This window comes from Papio anubis, unplaced genomic scaffold (genome assembly GCF_008728515.1).
Source record: "Papio anubis isolate 15944 unplaced genomic scaffold, Panubis1.0 scaffold106, whole genome shotgun sequence".
In the NCBI taxonomy this organism is placed as follows: Eukaryota; Metazoa; Chordata; class Mammalia; order Primates; family Cercopithecidae; genus Papio; species Papio anubis.
In genome coordinates, this window is record NW_022159723.1 from 226,591 (window position 1) to 248,129 (window position 21,539).

Genomic DNA, 21,539 nt, shown 5'->3' on the forward strand with positions numbered 1-21,539 from the left:
GGGAGGCTGCAGTGCCCTCGGTCAGTCTGTAGGCCTCATATTTACAAGCTCATTAACTATTCTGACCCTCTGTTCATGGCATAGAGGCCCACAAAGGCTAGGCCAGGTGGGCTCAGAATAGGAGGTGGTGATGGTGGTGGGGGCACCAGAGAAAGCATGGGCTGAGGCTAGGGCAGGGGGTGTGCAGGGCAGAAGGCTGGATCACCCCAGGTAGGGGGCTGGGCAGAGCCAGTGAGGGGGCCACAGAGGACTGCTCTAAGGGGAAGAGGAACATAGGGAATTGATGGAAGAGCAAGTTTCAAGGGAGAGGATGGAGGGGCCTGGGACAAGCCTGCAGGAGGATGAGCTGGGGAACAGGCACTGCAGCTCACTTGGCTGTTGTTTATAAAAACAAATTACCAGCTGAAAGCTGCGTGTACTCACTGAAGACAAATCTGGAAGAGTACAAAGAAGACAATTAAAATTACCTATACACTCATCACAGAGTGGCTTATTTTGCTCTAGCATTAACAAAAAATCTCAAGTGTTTATGTGTGTGAATGTGAGGGGAGATTTCTCCCCTTCTCCATATACAAAGGGGCATATGTATGGGGTGGGTGTGTATATGCGCATTTATGTATACATGTACATACAGCAAAACAGGGATCACAGATTATTGAACCTTCTTTGACAATGTTATAATGTGAACATTTCCCTATATCATCAAATGTTGTTCAAATTAACTTTCCTTAACATCTGAATAATGTCCCACTGTGTGGAAATGTCATTATATATTTAATCATTCCATAAATATTTGACTGAATATTCAAGTTGTTTATTTAGGTTTGTTTCTGCCCTCACCCCGGACAGTTTTAAATAGCAAAAGTCTGCCATTTACTTTGTGATTGGGATAATTTAATCTCTCTGCATCTGTTTCTTCATCTGTAAACTGGGAATGGTAATACCTGCTTTATCCATGTCATGGTTCTGCTATGAGAACATGTGTGGAGGAGATTTCACTGTTCTATGATTTCAGTCTTTTAACTTTGAGTGACTTGGTGGCTGTCAAGGCCACCAGCAGAGTTGGGAAAAAGTGAGGGAAAGGTGATGGCCTGGATGTGGGTGTGTTGGGGTGTCTCCTAAACAGTAAGGAGGAGGGGTCTGGGGCCTTTAGAAGACAGGATTCTTGCTCAGGAGAGAAGACTGGGCTAGAGTATAACTTTGGGAGTCTTTAGCTTCCCAAAAGCTTACAGCTTTTGTTATAAGAACAGATGGTCTTTTCTAAAAGAAAGTATTTTGTCAGAAAAAAGCAAGGCAAGAGCTCCATCTTAGGGGACACAGGTAGGAAAAATATATTAATGAGGGATGCAGGAGGAGCAACTGAAGAAGGGTACAGGGAAACCAGGATTATACACAGATAAGTTAGAAACAAAACAGAGCCACAAAAATTCAGGTTTAATACCTACCAGATACTGCTGTGGGCTCTCTAAAAGTTGACCCTATATAAATTTAGCTCTGCCTGCCTTGTTTGACTCAGCGAATTATGAAGTTAAATCCTAAAGGTAGAGAGACCTAACATGGATGAACAAACATGCCAGTTTCTTTATAATAAAAAAATCAATCTAAAGAAAGATAAAATGTAATTGGAGAACTAGTGGTCAATAAACCTTTTCTTGAAGCTAGTAGCTATTTAAGCTCAAAGTAAATTAACCTTTGCAATTGTCCCTGGACATCTGTAAAACCTACCAAATGCCTCTCAAGTATTTAAAAAAAAAAAATGCACTTATCTTCTGAGGGCTTTGTGGAGGGCTCTTCTGACTCAGAAAGAGAAGTGGGCCTGACCCAAGGGAAGGAGGCCCCTGGGCAACGTGCTAGCGTGGGCCTGTGCTGGTCTGACCTGTGGCAAATGGGCCCAGGATGGAGAAACCTAAGAAAGGAAATGCAGGTGATGGGAGGGAGTGGCAAGAACACAGTAGAAGGCGTCAGAAGGAAAAAGAGCAAAAGTCCTTTTGATATCTCAATACCTGGAATAGCTCTCTGATCCTTTTTTTTTTTTCTTTTTAATTACCTATGTTTTGGGGTAAACACAAAGAAACCACGGGATCTGGCCTCCAGTTCTTGTTCTAACACTGCCTGGCAGTGGAACAAAATGTTTTTAGCATCCCAGGTCAACATTTCAGAAACGGGACTCTCATTCTTTTTAAACCCTCCCCTCTCCCTAAATAAAGCTCTCACATCTTTTTTCTAATTGCTTTTGGACCACCTTCTTGGAAGAGTGCAGTCTTCTCTTAGGGCTCAATCTAGTTTTCTTCTTTGTACTGTTTTCACATATTCTACCATGAGCTTGCACTTTTTTGGTCAGAAAATAATGTTACTGACAAGCAATAACTAAGCGACAATGCTTGAAACACAAACCTGAGTCATCCAGCTCTGAATGTCAAGTTCTTTTCACTATGTGTACTCTCACCTTTTGAATTTTCTCTCCTCAAGTCCAGCTGGTCACCATGTCCTGGGGATTGTATATCTGAAATGATTCTAAATGCTGGGGTGAAAAAAAGGGCTTAGGACCCAGCTCAAGCACACTCTGAAAAAGGGTGTACTTGACTTTGGTATCTCTCTTAACTCTGCTTTTCAAACCTTCTTCTCTCCTCTCCCACCAGACCCGTATGATCCAGAAGAAGCCCACGGCTGCAGCATCCTTCTAGGACCTTCTCCTTAGCAGTGGCTGTGTGGTGACTCTCCCATCTTCCCTCACAGATCGCTCTTTACCATCCCCTGATCTGGAGCTGGAGTCAGCCAGTCCTTGACCATGTTGTTACTGGGCTAATGCAGGGAATGTCTGCAGCTTAAAGCAGGCGTTTGTGGAGGCAGAATGCCCTCACCTAACAGAGGCAGCCTAAGGGTCAGGGTTCTGGGCACCGTGGAGGCTGTGTGGGGGATGCAAGGCAGCCTGGTGGCATCCATGAATCTAATTACATAGTCTACCTGTGCAAGAGAAGAGTCTCTGGAGTTAGACTGGCTTCATATCTACTGAGAAGCTGTGCAATCTTAAGCAGGTTACTTAACCTCTCTGTGTTTGGTTTTCTGTTCTATAAATTGGGGCTATTTATAGTACGTAGCCCAGAAGGCCGGTATAAGGATCAACTACCATATAAACAATTAACCCAGTCCCGAATACATTGTAAGTGCTTAATTAATATAGGATAAATAAAAAAGTAAAACATCATTATACTTTTATGTTCAGTAACAGCCCTCGGGGGCTGACCTTGGGCTGGCAAGGATCACGCCATCTTATTTCTCATCTTGTTTTGCCACAACTTCTTTTTTTTTTTTGGAGTCAGAGTCTCTCTTTTGCCCAGGATGGAGTGCAGTGGCACGATCTTGGCTCACTGCAACCTCTGCCTCCCGAGTTCAAGCGATTCTTCTGCCTCAGCCTCCTGAGCAGCTAGGATTGCAGGCATGCACCACCATGCCCAACTAATTTCTGTGTTTTTAGTAGAGATGGGGTTTCGCCATGTTAGCCAGGCTGGTCTCGAACTTCTGACCTCAGGTGATCCGCCCGCTTCAGCCTCCCAAAGTGCTAGGATTACAGGTGTGAGCCACTGCACCCGGCCCATAACTTCTTAAACCCTGGCTTCTCTTATCCTGTAACCCCCAATCCCAGTCTTCCCACCCTCACTTTCTCAGTCTTATCCAAAGGAAACCAAGGAGACAGGACTCAATTGTGGCAGGAAAGAGCTGCCACAGAGGCCTGCTGGGCAGATGGCCCCCCTCACCTACCTCCCGTATTTGACTTTGTATTTGTCCACCTTCCCAGCATAACCCACAGGCTCCAAATCAGGAGCGTGGGATGTGTGTGCTCACTAGCAACAGCTCCTTCCAGAATCTTCTCCCTCATGTGAAACTGGATGCTTCTACTACAAAAATATAAACCAGGAGTCTCCATGAAGCTACATATGGCTAACATGCTTCCTTTCATGGCCAGAATATTTTCCCAGAAAGCACATTTTACTTCTGAAACACAACCTAGAAGCCAGTGGCTGCCCCTGTGGTTTTTCAACAGTTTAAAGCAATATTGGACACCACCAAGTGTCTCTTTTTTTTTCCCGGAGAACTGAGTTACAAAATATTGGTTTCTATTAGGGTGTGTCTAGCACTTTCTGTGCTGCCAAGCCTTCCATTTTTATAGTCTGCACACTGGTAGATTTTCCATGAACAGGCTCAAATTTATTCCCAAGCAATGATGCTTAGGAAACCCAATATGAACGTGAAGATTGTTCTAAAGCAGACTCAGAATTTCTCCCATGCCATTGCCTAAAAAGAGCATTTCTGATATGTAATAAAATTTTTCTAGCATACCTTAAGATATATATATATATGGCAATGGGGAGGATATTTGCTCTCCTTATATGATTTTTTGGATTGAATTTTTAGAGGAAACTTGTCTTTTAAATTCTTCTTCTCTATCCTTTTATTTCTATATTTGTATAGAATACAGCCCAAACATCCACCTACACAGGCATTTTACATAAAGAGTTGGAAGCCAAGTGACTGAAAAACAAAACAAAGTTATTTATGTAGTGTCTTTATAGAGATTTACATGTGAATTCGAATGGGAGCCAAGGGTAATGCTGGAGGGAAATGAACCAGTTAGGGAACTGTGCTAATGGAAAGTGTGACTATAATTTAGCTTTGTTGACAAATAAAAAGGCAAGTGCTGTATTTTTTAAGAGAAAAATAACATAGGAAATAGAGCTTTCCATGTATATATTCATATACACTCAGTCTTTACCTCAAGAAGCCTTCCCACTAGAACTCCAAATCACATTGCCCCATGCTCCAAATCCTGCACTATTTACTGCTGGTGATGCCCAGTTTTACAGATCCAGTTTGGGGTGGGTTTTCTCTCCCCAATATGGCTACAAACCTCTGGAAGGCAGGAGCACATCTAAGCACATTTCTATATACTATCACAGCACCTGGCACCACTCTGAACACAAAACAGCTGATCAGCTGGCATCTACTGCACTGTGTGGATTGAACAGTTGAATTCAGAGCTATGAGGTCTAGAATGGCCACTTTAATCTGGCAACTGAAACTGCCCCAAAGAGGTCTAGACAAAGTTTGCAGTTCAATAACTATCCCCTGAACTCCGCTGGTAGACAGGCCTGCCATCCCTAGTAAACAGTCCTAAAGATCTGTGGAGGCCACCTGTGGTGACCACTGCCATGTGCTTCATGGACTCCCCCTTCAGGAACGAAGGACTTCCTCCACAAGTGGCTGGTAGTGCTACCTGCAGAAGCCCTCGGCTGGAGGGAACAGCCTCACCCAAGGTCATACCTCGTTCCTTGAAATGGCTTGCCTTTAATGACTGCTTATTTTGGGGGTGTAAAGGTATAAAGGCCTGGCCTCTCACCCCAACTCAGAATAGTTCTGATGAGCCATTCTAGCTCCAGAGCTCCCATGGACTCAGCTGAGGCTGTTGGGTCTACATGATAGCTCAGCTTCTCTGCCCAGTCCTGTTCCCTTCCCTTCCCCCTTTTTTTTCCTTGCCTTCTACAGGTGTTAATTCCAAGAGAAGTTCCAAATAAACCTTGTGCATGCTGCTGACCTCCATCTCAGAGTCTGCTTCCTAGCAAACCAACCCACAACACCATCCATCCAACCATCCACCGACCCACCCACCCACCCACCCACCTATCCAGCCAGTAACCTGCCACTATGTTTAGGGGACATAGATGGCATGGGCTCATACAGATGAAAAAGACCCAGTCTTTGTCCTTAGGAAGCTAACTAACAGTCCAGCACAGGAATAACCATAAAGTATGCAATAGGAAGGGCTGGTGTTAAGGGAGATATAACTGGGGATGTGATGCAGGTAAGGGAGGTGAGGAGTCTTCATTCACTGGCTTAGGCTGTGGTCATCAGTAGACATACCCTGTCTCCTCATCCAATGTCAAGCCCTGGAGGTCAGGGTGAACTGTGTCCTTATCTCTCTTTGCATTTCCCATAATTCCTAACACAGAGTCCCAGACAGTACAAGAAATCTTAAAACACTAAAACAAAACAAAACACTGAGGGAAAGCCTTGGCATCCTGTCTACTTTATAGGACAGGTTTCTGGCTGCTGGTCTGGCCTTTTAGGACAAAGTTCTCAGGAGGTTCCTCAAGATGTTCATTCACTTACTATGTCCATAAAATCTCAGGAACATGAAGAAGCACAAGACAAGGTCCTGACTCCCAAAGCAGCTACAGCTTACTCTGTGGATAAGGCAGAGATCCATGCAAATTTCAACAAACAGGAACAAGAAATGGGAAAATGACTAATAGCCAAACGGCACATCATTCCCAGGCTGCCCTTGCCCTTAGCAGGCCAGCCCATTTATCTTCAATCTGTCAGTAGAGAAAGATTACTAAACAGTCTCTGCAAGGAACCTAGCAATGAGAATCAACAAACCCTCAAACCTCACAGTGCCTCAAAACCAATACACCTGTGAAACTTATTGTCTAAAGGGGAAAAGAACCTTTACCCCAAACATCACTGCTAAGTGCCTGAAGGAAGAGGGAGCGTCTGTGGGGTGGCAGAGCCCGTCTCCTGCATTTCCCTGCCTCCAGAGAACGTTACCCAACACAACATGCCACTGTCTCTTTCAACTCTCCCTCTCCTTTCACTGCTTTTGTACAATCTGTCACCAACTTCTGTTGTTGATTTCTCTGAAATGCCATTTGCACCCTTCCTCTTCTGTCTTGCCTTAGTGCCACTACCTTTTCTGATGTTGTGGCCATACCCTGGGAGTTGAGGTGCCAAGTCCAGGCAAACCTTGCATCTGTCCATCTCTGCCAGATGTACATTCTGAAAACTCAGCTTTCATTTGGTCACATCTCTGCTCAAGAACCATGGGGGCTCCAGAGGCCCTGCCAAGACCAACTTACTCCCTATACTCACCTAGCTTTATCTCCCAGAACTCCCCAGTATGTGCCCTCTATTCTAGCTGCCTTCCTGTTTATTTGTGCCTTTTGAGACAAGTTGTATGACTTCTGGAATGTCTTTCCCTCTCACCTGCCACCTCCTCAACAGGATCCTATTGAATCCGATCCATTCCTTCAGTTGGTTCACGTGGACCAAGCTGAGCATGTAGGGGAGGAGAGAGACAGGAAGGGCAGAGTTAGGGGCCTGGTGTTTTCCCAGTCCTGTTTTTCTCTTGTGGTTCCCCTACTGTATTCTGACTCCATCACATGGAAATGCTTTTCTGCAGCACCGACCCAGGCACAAAGGCACCATCAGCTGGATTGCCCTGGACCATCTAGTTGTGGGAGGAAGGAGCTTATCTGCCCTCAGCTGGGTGGGCTGTCTTGATCTTCCAAGCCAGAAAGGGGAAAAAACTGATGTCGCTAATGTTTACTCCCCTGTTGCTTCTTAGGAAAGACTTAACAACTCCCAAGTGAATGCATCAAGCTCTGGGATTTCTGAGAGATGGATGGTGGGTTTGCCAAAAGAAAGAGTGCCAAGTTGGGTCTCTGGAAAGAATCCAGTGTTCCATAAACCTTGCCTCTTCCCTAATCATAGAAAGATCCATAAAATGACAGAAAGGCAGCGGAGAATGCAGGCAGCAGAATGACATAGAAGCATCATTCTGTGCTTCCTGAAAAACAGAAAATGCAGATGGAGACAAATTTCATCCTCCGCCCCACCCTCCACTGCAGTGTGTTGCTCTATGAGAGATCTGCTCTGCACGCACAAAGTGGGGGGAACTTTGGAAGAGTCTCTTGAAGGTGGTACAGTAAAAAGTGAGTTGTCTTTGGAGATTTTCTTACTCCTCTGCCAATAGGTGACTAGAAAGGTGACCATGATGGGCAAAAGTGGCAGGGAGGAAGGTGAGCACCTCCTATGCTTCCTGCCACCTTGAAGGGAAAAGGTTTACCAATGGAATAGGGGAGGTGGAGGGCAGGGGATTGCCTCCTCTTCTTCCACTTGAAGCACCATGAAAGAAGAAACGCTTTCATCTCCACGTTAGCAGGTGGATTGAGTAAGGGGTTCTCTGTTTTTTATAACTTTCCCTAGAGGCGTAGGAAAAGCTGGTGAAAGCAGCAGGTTGGAATATCCCCATCTCATGCCTTGTGCTGGAAGATGGATGAAGATGAGAAGAGGTAAACTAAAAATACTTCCTCAAGCACACACACATGTGCACACACAAGAGAGAATGAACAAGAGACTGAAAAGGAGAAAATACAAAACAAATCTCTTTAGGCAGTTATATTAATGTGATAATAACAACAGCAACATTAATTGTTTTACACATGCATTTATATTTTAAAACACTGGAGTTCATTATTTAGCAATAGTCTTACAACAAATAATCCAATCAGGTAATAACCAAAATAACAACTACCATTTACTAAATGATTACCAGGATCACCTCTCGTGTTATTATACTGAATCTTCATAAACCCCTATGGTACTATTGTTATCCCCATTTTACAGAGTGGGAAACTGAGGTTGGAGATGTTAAATAACTCGCCCATGAGGTGGAGACTGAAACTCAGGTCTGTCCAGTTCCAGAGTCCAGCCTTTTACCCTTACAATGTCCATCTTATGGCAGGGCTTTTCCACAAATTCAGGAAATGGAAAGGCATGGACGAGGAAACAGCCTTTATGACTCAATTCCCTGTGAGACAGATACACACACACATATAAGTTCTCCAAGAGGTCCCACTCTGCTGTACTTCTCAGTTACACCCATTCAGCTCTCATAGATACAGGTCCATGGATGAATGTCAAGTTTCTTGTAGGGACAAAGGTCAATCTCTAAGGAGAACATACCTCTCATCTAACCTGCATCTGAATCCGCAACAACGGTTTCCATTTGACAGGATGCAGCCCTAGCAAGGTGGTGAATTAACATCCAGCTTTGAAGCACTGTCATACAGGAGAATACTTTAAGACGGAATATAATGAGTGAGACTGAATGCCATTTAGCAGAATGGCTTGTGACATTAAAATACATGTTTGACTTGTGAGATTTAAGCACACGCAGAAAGAAGTGACTGCAGAAAACAGTAAGGCGCAAACAAATGGTGACAGCTCACGAGAGCGGGCTGCGCTGTTCTTCATGGGGTCCATCTGACCTTAGTGATGTTTGCTGTCAGCTACACAGAGGCCTTCTGACACAAACGGACCGTGAATATAACCGGGATATTAAACACTGGGGCAGGCTGGAGAGAGAAAACAACAGGGTGCGGAAGAATTCTTTTCCTTCCCTTTCACCAAAGTACCAGGGATTCTGAAGATACTCCTCCCTCCCCCGGCTTCTTCTCCTTCCTCTTTCTCTAAGCCTCCTTATCCTCCTCCCCCTTCTCCCTCAACCCCTTAACTTCAACCAGAAGAAGAGATGGAGGGTTGGGCAGGGTAGCACAGAGAATGCTGTTCTTGGGATTTTGAGAGAGTTAAGTGTCAGTGTCAATGTCTCCCTCCCGCTTGCGCTCTCGAAATAGATACACACAAAACACCTACTGGAACTTTTAAATGATGACAGGAGATCCACAAGCCACCTGTGAAGCAAAATCTCAGCACTTTATAGTCACAGAAACATATAGGCATGCAAAGGGCTCATGTTTATGAATTATATCCACATATACCTACGCAAAGCAGGTGGCTCTCGCACACACACAGGAACCCTCAAATGCAAACATCTTGGCATTTCCTTTCCACCAGCCTTGACCCTTCCCACCCACCCAAAGGTGCTGGCCACAGCCACCCTCTGTGGGGCCGGATGCAGGGTGAAGGGCGTCACTAGGTCCTGGCTACTCCGGCTGTGAGACGTGGGCAAGCCCTTTACTCTATGGGAATCTTTGTAAAATGAAAATAACTGCCTGGCCAGGGGCTGTGAGTATGAAAGGGTATTAATAACACACACAGGGCGCTGTCCTGCTTGGTTCCCGAACCTCCCTTTCCTACACCCACGGCTGGAATGATGGTGACTTCTGTCACTTGGTCCCCACCGCCAGTATTCTAGTGTGACACTGGGAAGAGTGGGGGGCTTAGCCAGGGCCGCGGTCTGTACAGGAGGGTCCCAGCCCGCAGGTCACGGGACTGCAGGCCCAGGGCTAACCTTCAGAGCTGCACAAGCGCCGGGAGCCGTGGGCACGTACGGAGAGCGAGCCGGTCCCAGGTGCGTAGACCCGTGGGTGGGGGGCGGAGCGGGCCAGTGGAGGTGGGCAGAGCCCGGCGGCAAGTCGACCCACGGCTGTGGGTGGCTTCCTCCTGTTGCTCAGTATCAGGGAGTGGCGGGGGAGGACATTCTTTTTTTTTTTTTTTCTTCCCTAAGTAAGCATCCACCTATTTCCACCTATTGCTTTAATAACTATCGATTGTGAAAAGTCGGTGGGGCCTCTTAAAGGAGAAGACCGGCTCCGCGCCCCTGCGTCTGTGTTCGGGACTCGGCCGCGGGGACCTTCTGGACCTTCTCTGCCGGCTGCGCGGCAGCGATGGACGAGCGCCTGTGCACGGGCTCGCCTAGCAGCCTCGGGAACCGCAGCTGCAAGATGTGGTTTGACCCCTGCCCCATCCACTCGCGAGGCCTTTTCTGCTCAGAGCCCCCAGTCATGTTCTTGGACCCAGTCACCTGCTCCGCAGCGCAGTCCCGGCGACCCAGGTTCGAGGACCGGGCCCGCGCTCGGAAAGTTATTTCAAAAGGCAGATGTGTTGCAACCCTCTCTGCAGCAAACTACAGTACGCGGATTCCCGAACCCTTCCCCGCCCCCACCCAGCCCGGGCGACCAGAGCCCGCCGCAGGAGACTGGCAGCAAGGAGACCCACCCCTGAATGCACCTTCCCTTCCTCCCGCGCGCCCAAGTGCAATGGGGTTGGGGGAAGACCCAAAGCAAACTCACGGCGCGGAGCAACCGCCAGTCTTCCTGGCCGGGAAGGGGTCCGGCTGCTGAGGATCGGCTTCCCGATTTCATGCCCCAGCCTCCCCTCCTCCCCAGCCCCAGCCCACCAGGCTGGGCCGTCGCGGCCCCTCGGTACCTGCGGCGGTCACGGGCTCCCCCTCGCTCTGCTCCCCGGAATCTGAATCCATGCTGCGGGTTGCTGACTGGGCGTCCACGGCCACCCGCCCGTCTGTGGGGCGCTCGGGCAGCCGCGGCGCACTCAGTGCGGACAGCGGAGCGGCTGGAGCCCGGGCGGTGCGGGCTGGGCGGTGCGCCGCGGCAGCGGCCAGGGGGCGGCTCCGCAGAGGCGAGCGCCGCCCGCGCCCCGCTCCCCGCGTCCGCCGGCCGGTGCCTGCGCGCGAGGCGAGCGCAGGGCGGAGGGTGGGGCGAGCCGGGAGAGAGATGGGAGGAGGGAGGGGAGGCGGGAGCGCGGAGGAGCCAGAGCGTCCGGCGCCCAGTGGGCTCCAGGCTGGGGTTAAATACCCCGGGGGCGGCGCCGCGCCTCCCTACCCGCGCCCTGCGTCGGAGCCCTTGGACTTCCCCCGCGCGGCGAGGTTGTGCTGGTCTTGCAAGGCCGAGCCCCTTCCCTAGGGTGAGGCCAAGTTTGTAAGATTCCTAGGTGAAAAAGCGCTTCAACTCGCGCAGGAAAGGAGAGGTTCCGAGTGTTCCGAGTTATGGGGCTGCTAGGGTTCGAGTCCAACTCCACCGCTCAGAGACCTTGGATGAGACCCGTGTTTTCTCACTAGGCAGATGAGGGAAGGGGGCGAGGGGGGAGTGATAAGGGAAAGAGGCGGGGTGGGGGGAAATGACAGTTTCCTCGTAGGACTGTTGTCGGAAGTAGTAAGACAAGGCATGTGCGGGACAGACCGCAGGGCCTGGCACCTAGCGACGAAGTAAAGACACAGGCAGGTAATGCTAACTCTGGCTGTTTGAATCTTCTCCCGGCGCGGGCAGGGCAGGTGGGGCAAGCGGTGGTGAAGCTGGTTCCGGGGGCTCGGTGAGTCCGAACCCTGACTCGCCTGGAAGGCTGGAGCCACCCTGCCAATCAAGCAGCCGTGCCACTTCGCGCCTGCGACTAGAGAGGGGCCAGAATAAATTTTGAAAGCTTTTCTTTGTAGATGGGATTAAACAGAGTGCTAAACTTCCGTAACACCCTCCTTTCTGAAAGGGGGTGGGGAAGCATTTGTAAATCTATTTACTAATTAAGAGCCCAAACGAGGGAGGAAATGCACGGAGCACTGAGGCCTTTTTTTGTTGTTGTTAATTCTTGGTTATCTATATGCTCTTGTTGTCTCCCTGTTATAGGCTCCTACACTCACAAAGCCTCAAGATGGGTTCTCTGCATGTCAAGTCTGCCCAGAGAGTGCAAACTATTGGCCGGAGCAAAAGAAAATCAAGAAGAAAAAGTCTACTAAAAAGTGCCACTTACTGAACGTTTCCCTTTGTGTCCTCATGTAATCTGTACAATGACCCAGTGAAGAATTTAGGTTGCACCATTTGAAAATACTTTTTGGAAGTAGAAAATGGTTGACAGTTGGCAAGTTCATAGAATTCAACTTATTTTCACTCCCATTTTACAGATGGGAAAAGTCTCAGAGAAAGCAGATGATGTCCCTGTAGTCTCAGGTCATCCGGTAGGTAGGTGAGCTGGGACTTGAAATCAGGACCTTCTGATGTCCAGATCTGCTCCTGACTGCTATGATATAGTGTCATAAGTGAGTTTTGGCTTCTGGTCTACCTGAGGGCTGCCTTCTTTAGTGAAGTGTGGGCTTAACAGAGTGCAAATACCACTCTACTTTGTGTTTGCAGAAAACAAAGGATGGCCAAGCTCAGGGACTCTAGTGATAAAAGTTGGATGGATATTGATGAAATGGTCAAAAGAACCCCACAGTGGATGTGTTATCTTGGGCAAATGGCTAAATGTCCCTCGATTTCCTCAAGTGTTGGTGTCTCCTTCGTAGGGCGTTTGTAAATAAATTAATGAGTGTGAAAGCTATGCCTGGCACACAGTGAATGTTTGATAACTGGAAAGAACACTAATTCTTATATCGAATGGATCCCATTTAGAAAAACAAAATCTTTTAGAATTGCATTTTTTAATGAAAAAAACTGGGGGCCGGGCGTGGTGGCTCACGCCTGTAATCCTAGCACTTTGGGAAACCGAGGCGGGCAGATCATCTGAGATTGGGAGTTCGAGACAAGCCTGACCAACATGGAGAAACCCCATCTCTACTAAAAATACAAAATTAGCCGGGTGTGGTGGTGCACGCCTGTAATCATAGCTACTCACGAGGCTGAGGCAGGAGAATCTCTTGAACCCGGGAGGTGGAGGTTGCAGTGAGCCAAGATCATGCCATTGCACTCCAGCCTAGGCAACAAGAGTGACACGCTGTCTCAAAAAAAAAAAAAAAAAAAAAAAAAAAAAGAAAGAAAGAAAAAAGTAATGGCAAAATTTGGATACAAGATGATTCTCAAAAAACAAATAGTTGGGATCATTTAAAAAGTTTGCTATAATAGCTTTGCAGTCATAAGGTAAAATAACAATGATAGCTTCACAGAACAGAGCATATGGGATTGAAAAGGCATTCAGCTTCCTCTAAAGGTTGTGCCTAAATTCAATAACAGGAAATGTGAAACTTTCCCTATTTCCTTAGATCTCCTTTCCTTGCACTTCATGGAAGCTTTTTTGGTTTTGTTTGTGTTTTAATGTACAGGTAGCCTGGGTTGCAGTGTGAGGGAGACAGACCACAGAGACATGTATGGATAACAGCAAAAAGGAAATGGAGAAACTGCTGGAATTTGATCAATAGTAAACAATGTACTGAGAACACACATTTACAACACATATATGCTCATCAGTCATCAGGTTTTCACTAAGTATCTAGTACATTTTGACCCAGAGAGAAATGCTTGGGGCATGCGGGGGGTGAGAAAGAACTGGTCAAGGTATCCTGAAAAGTCTTTGAGTTAAGTTCTTAGATAATGCCTATTAATTTACCTGCACCTATATTCATTCATAGTATATTTCTGCGAAAGGAGGCAGACATAGAATGAAAAATTGAATTGAATATGGAATTAGACAATGGGGAAGAGAGATCCAAACTAAATAAGGTCTTCATTCCAATTTCCTATGATGTGCAATCTGTTGTCATGGGACAGCAAGACAAAGGGAAATGACTATTGGCACGCGTGTGAATTTAATGAGGAACATTAGTGGAACATACCTTATCTCTCCTCCCAGTATGGAAAAATCTGTGTAAGAGAAGGAAGTCCTTAAAATAGTATCCTATGACCATCACCCCAACTAAAACAGTGAAATCTGAGGTGGTAAATCTCCTTTTACAAACCAGTTCTGATGTATTTCTTGGGGGGAAAAAAACTCTTAAGAAACAGAAAAGGGGAAAGGGTTTCTGTAGTTCCTCTGTATATTTTTAGAAAAATGGCATCACTTTGCAGACTTGAATCTAGAGTCTGAGGGTTATAAACCAACTTCCTCAGTGTTTCCACTACATCTTTTCAGCCTGGCAGCTCTTCAGATATACGAGTTTCTACCACTCATTGGTCATTTCTTAACTCGAGTGAACAAAATTGTTGGCTTTTTAAGGAAATTGCCTGTCTGGTGGGTAAAGCATATCTATTTGTAAGGTGTCAAGAAACAGATAATAAAATAGATCCATTTCTGCTAACACAATAATACTCCTTTAATCTGAGCCAGTGCTATGACTCATCTGCCTGTCTCCTCTTGTGGGATGGAAAGGGAGCTGTCTGCAAACCTTCAGCAGTGGGAGGAGGGAGGGAGATACTTTTCACATGTTAGGGCTGCTGCTCTGCTTTGAAAACCCACCAACTCTAGAACTGCTGTTTTCTCTAGGCTGAAGAGGCCTTTGGTCCTTAGAGGTGAGAGGTTGGCCCTATTTTTGATAATTTATCTCAAGGTAGACTTTGGTCCCGAGGAAGCTTCTACCCAGAGCTAAGGAGGCCTCCATGGACTGTAGGTAAGCTGGAGAGCAGGGTCCAAGCTAGCTCAATGTCCATCTAACAGAACAAGGTGCTAGAAGACAGCCTTGAAAAAGGGAGCTTTTCCTATTTCTTTCTTGCCAGTAAAAATAAGCTTTAATTAGTCCCCCCTCTTGTTTAAAAAGTAATGCACATTACTAGAAAAATTGGAAAATACATATAAACAAAAAAGAAGGAAATAAATTAATTCGTAATTTTACCAGTTGCAATCATGGTTAACGTATGTTTTGAAAAGTTTCCTTCTATATGTGTACAGTATTCGGCTTTTATAAGTTACTTTTTCCTTTTAACAATATGTTGGGAACATCATTTCATCTACTCTTTGATAACATGATTTTTAATAGCTGTACAATTTTCTACTGGATGAGTACGCCATATGTATTTAAATAATCCTCTATTGTTGAGCATTTAGGTTGTTTACAATTTTCTGCTATAATAGTATCAATCAATATCCTCATGTCTAAATCTTTGCACACATCACTAATCAATGCCTGCGAACTTTCAGCAGCCTCCTTGGTTTACCTTGGGAGAGAGAAACAAGAAAGAAAATTGCAGCTAACAAAATAGTTGTTGTATATATCCCAAGACTTTAAGGTTATCAAGACTTTTCATGGGTATAATCTCCACTAGGCAGTGGGTGGCTTATTTGAGTTCATTCTTGCATTTGTCCAGCATCACTTGAGTCCAGAGGGGATTTCTATAGGTTTAGGAGAAGAATACAAAGTTTCCTTCCACACTTTCTTTGTGGGCAATGTGTCCTCTGCACAGCCCCATCCAAGTCCAGACCCCTTGTAGGAGGCAGAGGGCGGATGAGGCTGGCAACTTTGTCATTCAGCTATTCTCCTGGGTTCTTAGCTTCTGTTTCCTGAGCTGCCGCCGGCAGGATAGCTTTCTGGGTGGTTAATGCAGTTACAGTGGCTCAAAAGCACTGATCCAAAGGGAGAGGGAAATTGGGAAGGAGAAAGGGAGAAGAGAAAGAGGGAGAGAGAAGAAAACTCTATGGGCCCAACCTCTGTTGTGCCCTAGCCCAACCCTATGGGGTTATTTATAAGCCCTTGAAACGGCAGCACCAGGATCTTTGGTTCAGCCCCACTGGGAGCCTCCCTGATCACATATGGTGTGTGATCTCATTCGTGGCATTCATTTTGGCTGTGGGATGTGACTCCACTGCTGTATGAGAGCTGTTCTTACGAGCATCTACACAGCTTGTATGTGGGTACCCTAAGTGACTGCTGAGCTCTGCCCAGTGCCTTCCCATCTTCCTGGATCCTTACACAGCTCTATGGCATAGAAAAGGCCAGTATTATTCCCACAGGGTAGAAGATGGAATCAAGACCCATGAGGCTTCAGTGGCAACTAGAGTCTTTATGGTTTTCAGGATGATAGGAAAGTACCCAAAGACTGGGTGGGGCAATGTTACCCCAGTTTTCAAAGAGAAGAAAGGAGTTGATTCCAGATTTAACAAATTGGTGACTTTTTTGTTGCTGTCTAGCAAAAGTCTGGAACAAAGAGATTTATAAGCATTTAAAGAAGAGAATTCTGATCACCAGCAGCCAACATGGGTTCCTTACCATGTCCTGCTAAAATAACCATATTAACTTTCTTTAAACAGAGTCATGAAGTGTATAAATCAAGATAATTTTATTTTACTTGGTATGTATCAAGTATTTGTTGAGTACCCTCTGTGTTTCAGGTGCAAAATGAAGGGAAGTGACTGTCACAGATACCATATATTGTGATTTAAGTTTTGAGGAGGTCTTACACAGTTTCCTTGCTGCTAGGTGGATCTGGAGCTGGTTGAACAATCCTACGCAGTGAGCTTTGATTCATGGGCTTTGAGTTAACTAGGAGGGAGGTCTCCAGTGGAGTGACACAGAACTCTGCACTTGGCTCTAGTTTATTGTACTTTTTTTTTTTTTTAAGACAACAACAAGAGTAGTGATTTAGAGAAAGAATTTGATGCTTGTGCTTATCAATGGTATAGATTACCATACTAACGCAGGTCAGAGAAGACAAAATCATGTGGAAAAGACATGTGGGTCTTAGTTGTCTATAAGAGCAACATGAGTCAACAGTGGGGTAATAACTGTATTGCTACAATAAGGGCAGGAATAGTTCTTCTGTATTGGAGCTAGTCTTATAGACACCTGGGGTCTTATGAACATCTGGTGCCACATTTTAAGGGACATATCAGGAATCTCCCCAAGGTGGGGGAATCAAGATGTTGAAAGCGGCTTGGAAACCATTCTGTATGAGAAAGTTTGAATGTCAGGCTGGAGAAGGCCAAAACACAAAAACAAAAACAAAAACAAAAACAAAAAAATCCAAAGAAGGCATGACTGGATTCATGTCCTTAAATGTGTAAAGACTTGGCTTCTAGGCTGATGTGGGACTAATGGATAAAAGTTATAAGAAGGGAGAATTTGGATCTTGTGCCAGTCCTGGCCTGCCTGTCCTTGCCCTTTCCATCCTCTGTATGGAAAAGGGGCTGACCCCTACAGGCTGCATTTGCCAGGCCCCTGTACTAGCTGGTTTCTAGCTGGATAGAGCCAGTGGGAGGCACTGGCAGAAGATGGGCAGGTTGGGGAAGGAATATTCTCCCCTATCCTCTGTCCCTCAATCTTGGCACCTTTGACAATTGCTGTATCTCCTCTGTGGCTCCAGCTCCCACCGAATGGACCTACTGTGGTTCCAGCTTTCATGAGATGATACCAACCCCTTGGCTCCAGTAACAGCAACTCCTCCCTTTTCTCCTCCAGCCCAGGGTGGCAGTGACTTCATGCTGTTGCTAATGTCTAGGTTACCTCACTATCCTCTGGCTTCTCAAACCTGTGTAGCCAGTTCCCTGCATTGCATGATCTCCTTTGAAAATATGTAAAATAGGGCGGGGCGCGGTGGCTCACGCCTGTAATTCCAGCAGTTTGGGAGGCCGAGGCAGGCGGATCACTTGAGGTCAGGAGTTCGAGGCCAGCCTGATCAACATGGAGAAACCCTGTCTCTACTAAAAATACAAAATTAACCGAGCGTGGTGGTGCATGCCTGTAATCCCAGCTACTCGGGAGGCTGAGGCAGGAGAATTGCTTGAACCCAGGAGGCTGAGGTTGTGGTTAGCCAAGATCACACCATTGCCCTCCAGCCTGGGCAACAAGAGCGAAACTCCATCTCAAAAAAAAAAAAAAAGAAAAGAAAAGAAAATATGTAAAACATTTTCTTAGTTAGACCTCATTGATACACATGTACCAGTGGTACAGGAATAAGAAAGTGTTTTTTAATGATTACAACTGGATGACCATGGGTAGGGGTATTGTGGGAGGCTGGAGTCCACGACTTTTAGGATTCCTTTGGAAATTGAGACATGGAAAGGAAATGATGTGTCCAAGTCCTGGGAGTGGCAGAGCTGAGACTAGAGCTCAAGGCTCCTGATCTCTAGACAAGCAGGCTTTCATCTGATGCTGACTCTTCTCCTGCGCATGTCTTTAAAAATATCCTCCCGTGGTTTATGTTAATCATCCTTCTGATCTGTGGAAGGGAAAATTGAATCTCCTAAATTTGTTTTTTCTTTTAATTCTCTAATGTTTATGTGACAACCCAGTTCAATAATGCTTACTCACTAATTATTTTACAGAACAAATATCGCTCGCCAAGTGTTGAGTGGAACCTTTTGTTCCTCCCTTCAAAGCATTTTCTACTTAGAAAAGCTAAATACATGTTCCAATCTGGACGGTTCCATTTTTGTAAGTCTCTGATTTCATAACATCTACGCCCAGTCGAGGGCTGTAGAAGGGGGAAGAAATGTTCAAGGTCACCTAGTCTAACCCCATCACTTTAGATATGAAGAAATAAATCTAGAAAGATAGAGTGGTTTGCCCAGAGTTAGGAACAACTGGGACCAGAACCCATGTCTCTGGCCCTATTCAGGATTTCCCATCATATTACCATGCTCCTTTATGGCCTGTGTACTCCAGCCCAGGACAGCAGTGACTTCCTGCTGCTTCCTTTACTACATCCAGTTTTCATTTGGTTTACACCCTCACTTCCCAAATCTCTCTCCCCAGTACTGATCTTTCCTCTCCTTTTACCTCCTGTACACCAGTGTTCTAGTAGATCATATACGTCTGGAATGGAATTAACAAAAGCAGGACTTGACCAATACCTCTTTTCAATTTCTTCATCTCATCAAAGACTCTCTCTCCTCTCCTCCCCTCCTCTTTCCTCCCCTTCCCTCCATCTCCCTCCCTTTCCCTTCCCTTTTCTTCTTTTCTGGGTTTTCAAACTTTCCATTCCTCTCTTCTATCTATCCGACATTTTCTTTCCCGCCAAGTCTTCCCTTGGCATTGTCCTTAAACTGATCCCTCCCTTTTGTGTTCAAAGCAGTCTGCCTGGTTGAAGCTATCAACACTTCTAAAAGAGGAATCTTCCATGCTTGGTTGCCATAAGCCTTTGCTCATTCTCTGAGGAGGCATAAGTTAATGTTATCCCTTAGTAAGACACCTGGGCCTCTCTCCATTGCTTCTCTGGCCTCTTGACTGTGGCTGTGGGCATCTTAACACCTCAAACACTATTGCAGAGAAGGGAATTCCTTTCATGGCCAAGGATATCAAATTTATTTTATTTCAAACCATTTACAGACATCATCCCATGAGAGTTTCCAATGTTTCAACAACTTTCTCCTTTGACTGTCACTATCAATCTTAGCTGGTTTTTAGATCTTGCCAAATTTGTGTTATCTAGGCATTCATAAGTGGTTAGATTTATTGAAGCTCTTTCAGGATAGCATTACAGCATAATGTTTGAGTCACAGTGACCTCATTCAAGTGGACTAGTCCTCTTCTAAAACAGACACGTTGATACCATATTTCCAGTTAGCTGAACTGTGGTCTTCTATCCTTCCAAACTCTGTGTTACTTTCTTCTAATGTGTATTATGTCTCAGTCACATATTTTGTCAAAAACCCAGGAACTCGGTTCATCCTCCACATTCCTGTAACTCATACCTTAACTTCTCTTGATGAAATTCATAAGTCCAAGGATCAAATATTTGGGTTCTGTCCCAGGAAACAAGCATGTGGGACATGTGCCTTCTTCCTTAGTATAGGTGATATTGCTGCGAGAGTTAAGAGGAATGAGGAGTTACTGGCAGGAAAAAGGAGAGCCTCTGAAACCAGGAATCACTTCCCAACATGCTCTCCTCTGCTAGTACAGAGTGGAGGGTGAGGTCAGTGCAACCATTCTCACCTCAATCACATCTTTCCAACAATTACATCTCCATTGTACTGAAGGTGCTAACAGCCTCCCAGTTCCCCAGGCTTATAGTCTCCAAATCAGTGCCCTTATTTCTGTCTTCCTTGCTTCAATGCTGCCATCCAAAGTCCTATCAACATCTGATGCTATTTCTACCATGAATCTCTTCATTTTACCCTTTCCTTTCCATCTTCACAGGCTCCCTCCTCCCAGCTCTTTCCTGTGTCTTGATTGCTGCAACAGCACTCTCTTGGCTATCTCCCCTTATCCATCCCTGCCCAAATCCAGCTACACCCAAGCCAGAGTTCAAGCTTTCTCAGCCATCCTAGAGCCGGCCTCTTTACTAACCTGCTATGCTCCCCACTCACAGGAAAGTCCTGAGTATACACCAAAACAAAGAACTACCCAGAGTCCACACAGCAAGGAGTTTGTCATAGCCCAGCCACATCCTGCATCTGCGCCATGTCAGTCTGTTTCTGCTCTCTGCCCTGCTGCTGCATGTCTTTCCTCTTGCTCTCTGTCTGCTGCAGCTTCGTCCCTGGTGTGTGCACTCCTGGCCCCTCCTTCCCCCAGCTTAAGGCTGTCTCCTCCCTGCCAGTGGATGCTTTGCTGTGATGGCTGGTGGTTTTGGCTCTCCGACCTGGCCTTGGGCCCTTCTCTTTGAATTATCCTCGTGGGACCTTCTGGCCAGCGTGCCCTTGTGTTCCTGGAACCCACATCCTCTTAGCTTTGCCTCTAAGTGAATCAATGTTGAGTAATTTCTGCTGTGTTGGAGTGAAGACACCTGGATTTTTGTTCTGGCTGTTCATGAATTTGATGTGGAGCACTAAATAAGAGATGGGCTGCCTGTGCTGGCCCTCTTCAGATGCCAGCTCTGTGCATCCTCACCACCTTGCATGCTTTGCGTATGACTCCCCGCCCCTATATTCTCTTCTCTGCCAGTTCCTGAGCCAGTGTCGACCAAGTCCCTTTCCCCTCTGAAGATGAAAAGATAAGGGGATGAGTCTTGTTTGTAATGTGGCATCCCTTGTGCCGTGGACCCCTGTATATCTATTGACCTGCAGTTTCCCCTTTGGCTCTGCCTCACAAAGTGTGGAAACAAGTGTGCTTGGGTTTTGCTGCAGTTTCCCCATTTGGACTCAGGTGTCCTTCTTGGGACAGTAGCCCTAACTTGCACACTGACTCTTTAGGAAGTCTGGTCATTTCCCATTACTTGAGGTAACACTAGCAAGTCAGTTTTCATCTCTAGGGAGTGTATGTAACACTACCTGCCATTTAGTGGACTCTTACTTTGCTTCAAAAATTAATTATATTGGACTTTTTGAATGACCAAAAAAATTTTTTTAAACTACCAGTTGCATTATAGCACCTTTAA

General features: G+C 46.0%; 1 protein-coding gene across 2 annotated transcripts in view; it reads right to left on the reverse strand.

Moving 5' to 3' along the window:
* LOC116272445 (tumor necrosis factor alpha-induced protein 8-like protein 3) overlaps positions 1–21,320 on the reverse strand; it is a 48,020-nt gene extending 26,700 nt beyond the window's left edge. The window contains exons 1-2 of one of the 2 annotated variants that reach the window (XM_031661202.1): positions 21,126–21,320; positions 11,005–11,148 (exon numbers count right to left, since the gene is read on the reverse strand). In XM_031661202.1, coding sequence (XP_031517062.1) covers positions 11,005–11,148; positions 21,126–21,297 — 316 coding nt within the window. In that variant the 5' untranslated portion in view covers positions 21,298–21,320. Of the gene's footprint in view, positions 1–11,004; positions 11,355–21,125 lie in introns of those variants that run through there. The other variant, XM_031661201.1, reaches the window with a different exon arrangement.
* Positions 21,321–21,539: the final 219 nt, after the last annotated feature.